General features: G+C 40.0%; 1 protein-coding gene across 1 annotated transcript in view; it reads right to left on the bottom strand.

The window, feature by feature from the left end:
• Positions 1 to 4005, bottom strand: part of kif20ba (kinesin family member 20Ba) — a 26508-nt gene that overhangs the window by 19454 nt on the left and 3049 nt on the right. The window contains 6 exon segments of the mRNA XM_020606678.1: positions 651 to 797; positions 951 to 1022; positions 1289 to 1400; positions 2150 to 2350; positions 2590 to 2626; positions 3138 to 3322. Coding sequence (XP_020462334.1) covers positions 651 to 797; positions 951 to 1022; positions 1289 to 1400; positions 2150 to 2350; positions 2590 to 2626; positions 3138 to 3322 — 754 coding nt within the window.

The raw sequence follows: 4005 nt of genomic DNA, 5'->3' as shown, positions 1-4005 counted from the left end.
TTAATGATTAATTAGATGGAACATTGTGGGTGTGGTGTATGAATGTTAACACTCTGTAATAATTCTTTAATATATTACTTCTGTGATGTAGAAGATAATTATCAAAGTATGTCATTATGTAAGAATGGTAACAGTCTGTAATTTTTTTAAGTATATCACTAGTGTGGTGTAGAACAAATTTATCTATGTAGAGATACTGCTTGCAAACCAAGGATGGTAAGATGATGTCATGGGGTAGGACTGGATAAGTCTGACTTCCTCCTACTCCATTCAAGCATGTACTAGGTATAAGCAAATTGATAATGGATTAGCATTTGTTGGATATGTGTGAAATTATGTGTGTTGACATATTGACTGTCATTACATGTTTGAAAGAATAAATAAAATCAAAATCAAATTAAATCAAACCTTTGAAAAAAAATATCTGCCTGTTAGCTGCTAGATGTTCACCTCTTTGTCTGTCTGCTCTTTGGTGCTAAGTATGTTGTGTGCAGAGCATTTATCTTTCTCTTCTTGCAGAAAACAGTTTTCTGTGGAGGCTGAGGAGATCCACAACAGACTAAGGGTTGGAGAGTTGTGTGTTGGGTGAGTCTTTTGATTTAAAAACAGCTGAAGACAGAGAAGGAATGACAAACAGGTAATGTCCTCACTTGGCCTGCTGATTGTGTCAAAGTGTGTTAATGCATTTTCTCAGGATGAGCAGTGAGGTGTTGATGTTTCCAGCTTCTTTCAAGCGCTCTCCTTGATTCTGGGTCTTGGTGTATCGCTCTGAGCCAGCCAGGTCACACAGAAGCAACCTGACCACATGCACAAAACCACATGCTTTACTTTCATGTTCAACACTTCATGCTTTAGCAAACTTTTACTGTGATTGTCCTGCCTTTGGTTTTTCAGTGCAGCCATGTTTCACAACCAGACAGCTACACACTTACAACACAATTTTCACTTACTCACTGACGCTGTGAACTCTCGGAATCCCAACATCTTCAATCCTCAAAATGCGAATGGAAAATATACTGTGACTGCACAGACAGGAAGAAAAAAGCAACTGAACACACATTTCAGTAATTTTGTATTAAAACAGAACAAACAGACTCTTGAGAGAAATAAACACAAAGACTAAAAATTCTAACAACACAGCTGTGGACCAAAGGGATACAACTGAGCCTTAGCTCTGACGTATCCAGCTCAACTTTTTATGCGAGTTGCACTTTGCACTCAGTGTTAAGTTGCTGTTTGGAAACCGCTCATCTAAAAATGTGTAAATGCTGCTGGCTGTCATCCTCACCTCCTGCTGGAGAGCTGGTTGAGTCGGGTGGAGGAGAAGCTCTGGTTCCTCTTGCCCAGCTTCATCACCTTATAAGCCTCCTCTGCACTATTCACCTGAACCCAACACAGATCTAAAAATGTAGAAAAACAGAAAAGATGTTTAAAAAGAAAAGATACACCCTCTTTTTTATTTCTTTATATATGAAGAACAAAAGTTAAAGGAAAGGAATTCACAGGAGGAGTTAATGAACGGCGATAAGGCTTCTATTAGTTTGGACGATGACCCCAACAGCAACATGTTGGGCAAGTAGAGCATAAAATTAGTTTTATTGATTATAAGGAACCCAGTTACTTGCTAAGCTGTTAGAAGATAAATTTAAGTCATGGCTGCTCATTTAGCAACACAAAGCTGGTCAACACTCAAACACAGTTCAGTTTCAGTCCTTCTGGTAAAAAAAAGCTGTAATAATTTTCAAAGCAATGCACGTCAACATGCCAAAGCACAAACACAAATCTCTGGTTTACCTTTTGGACACAGGTAGAACCAACATCTAGATTTATACTGGTTCAGTAAACATTTGATGGGATCAAAAGAAAAGAGAGAAATCGTGTGATTTTTACTACTTTCACAAGCACAGCTGTAACAGGCAGATGAGGTCATGTGATGCATACTAAATTTAGAAAAGCAACCAAAATTCAGAAATACAATAAAATAGCACAGAGAAGTTTCTATGTTTGGCTGTCAAGTTCCCATAACTATGAAGAGAAAGTGCAGCAAACTTTGATAGATAGACGTGTACTGCCAATTCAATTATGTGTTTAAAACTCGTCATTATTTTAAAGCATTGTGGCACATGGCCAGGGCCCTAACCCTTCTGACCTTTGACAAAGGTGTTGCCTTTGACATCCTGTGACAGGCGCAGCACGGGCCTCCTCTGGGCGCCACTGGGTGCCACCTCTAGGAGGTCATGAATGCTTTCATTGTAGATTTCACAGAAAGAAACCCAGACAGAAAACTTAGTGTGCATTTCCACATCCAGCCTGATTGTGTCCTGTTCAGTCATCCCCAGCACAGAGGAGCCTGCAATAGAGATAAATGATGAAAATCACTGCCTTGTAGTCTCTCTCTCTCACACACACACACACACACACACACACACACACACACTACAGTACAGACACCAACTATAACCATTCTGTATTGCATTTTTGTAGAACAAAATCATTTAAGTTCAGAATTAAACACATTTTTAAATGCATTCCTAGTAAATTTTAGAAATATAAAACAAGAGCAGACAACTTTCACACAGGAAGTCTTACTGGTGGAGTTCAACATGCTGGCGTTGCTCTTCTCAATCTACAAGACAAAAAGGAAAGAAGAAAATGTTAAAAATGCATCAGACTGTTAATTACTTCCTCCATTTCAAATGAATTACTGTTTTTCAGATTTGAGCAATGTCCAAAGGGCTTCAGGAGTAATAACAAAAACCGGTTCTACGCTAATAAAAAATAAACAAAATAAAGAAACACAGGCCCAAACAGCAACAAACATTTCACACTCCACCAAAGGTCTCATTTACACAAAAGGAATTTCATTTACATTTTTCATTTGTCAGTCTCACACGTCTGACAGAATAAATACACCATCTACATAGGATTCATAAAGGCCCACATTTCACTCATGCTTAGCCACAATCAAAATCATATTTTGATGCTTCAGGCTTATTTTACCACGTAGAGCTATGGTGATCATACTTCAGCCCTGTCTGCTGCTAAAGCTCTAGTTGCCTATACTGCAATGCTACAGGCTGCCGGGTGTTTTGCAGCCTTGTTTGTCTGAACATGTGCAGCAGAATCAGACAGATTACCTCTTTCAGTTGTCTAAAGAGGTTTCTCTTGAACGCCGCTTCTTCAGCCTGCTGCTCCCTGGTGAGTCTCAGGAACTCTTGGCAACGGTGAGGTTTGATGCTCATCCCAGTGAAAACCCGTTCATCAATGCTGCTGAAGATGACGTCAAGAGACCTGGGTAGGATCCCAGCATCAGTCTCTGGACCTGGGAATGCCAAGACCATACTGCTGAATTTTTAAAATATCAAAAGAGCAATGTCCCAAATACAGTGGGTACGGAAAGTATTCAGTCCCCTTAAATTTTCCACTCTTTGTTGTATTGCAGCCATATGCTAAAATCATTTAAGTTCATTTTTTTCCTCATTAATGTACACACAGCACCCCATATTGACAGAAAAACACAGAATTTGACATTTTTGCAGATTTATTAAAAAAGTAAAACTGAAATATCACATGGTCATAAGTATTCAGACCCTTTGCTCAGTATTTAGTAGAAGCACCCTTTTGAGCTAATACAGCCATGAGTCTTTTTGGGAATGATGCAACAAGTTTTTCACACCTGCATTGGGGATCCTCTGCCATTCCTCCTTGCAGATCCTCTCCAGTTCTGTAAGGTTGGATGGTAAACGTTGGTGGACAGCCATTTTCAGGTCTCTCCAGAGATGCTCAATTGGGTTTAAGTCAGGGCTCTGGCTGGGCCATTCAAGAACAGTCACGGAGTTGTTGTGAAACCACTCCTTCGTTATTTTAGCTGTGTGCTTAGGGTCATTGTCTTGTTGGAAGGTGAACCTTCGGCCCAGTCTGAGGTCCCGAGCACTCTGGAGAAGGTTTTCGTCCAGGATATCCCTGTACTTGGCCGCATTCATCCTTCCCTCGATTGCAACCAGT

The sequence above is a fragment of the Monopterus albus genome, unplaced genomic scaffold (assembly GCF_001952655.1).
Source record: "Monopterus albus unplaced genomic scaffold, M_albus_1.0 scaffold80.1, whole genome shotgun sequence".
Lineage (NCBI taxonomy): Eukaryota > Metazoa > Chordata > Actinopteri > Synbranchiformes > Synbranchidae > Monopterus > Monopterus albus.
Note: the sequence above shows the minus strand (reverse complement) of the source record. Positions and strands in the feature narration are given on the sequence as shown.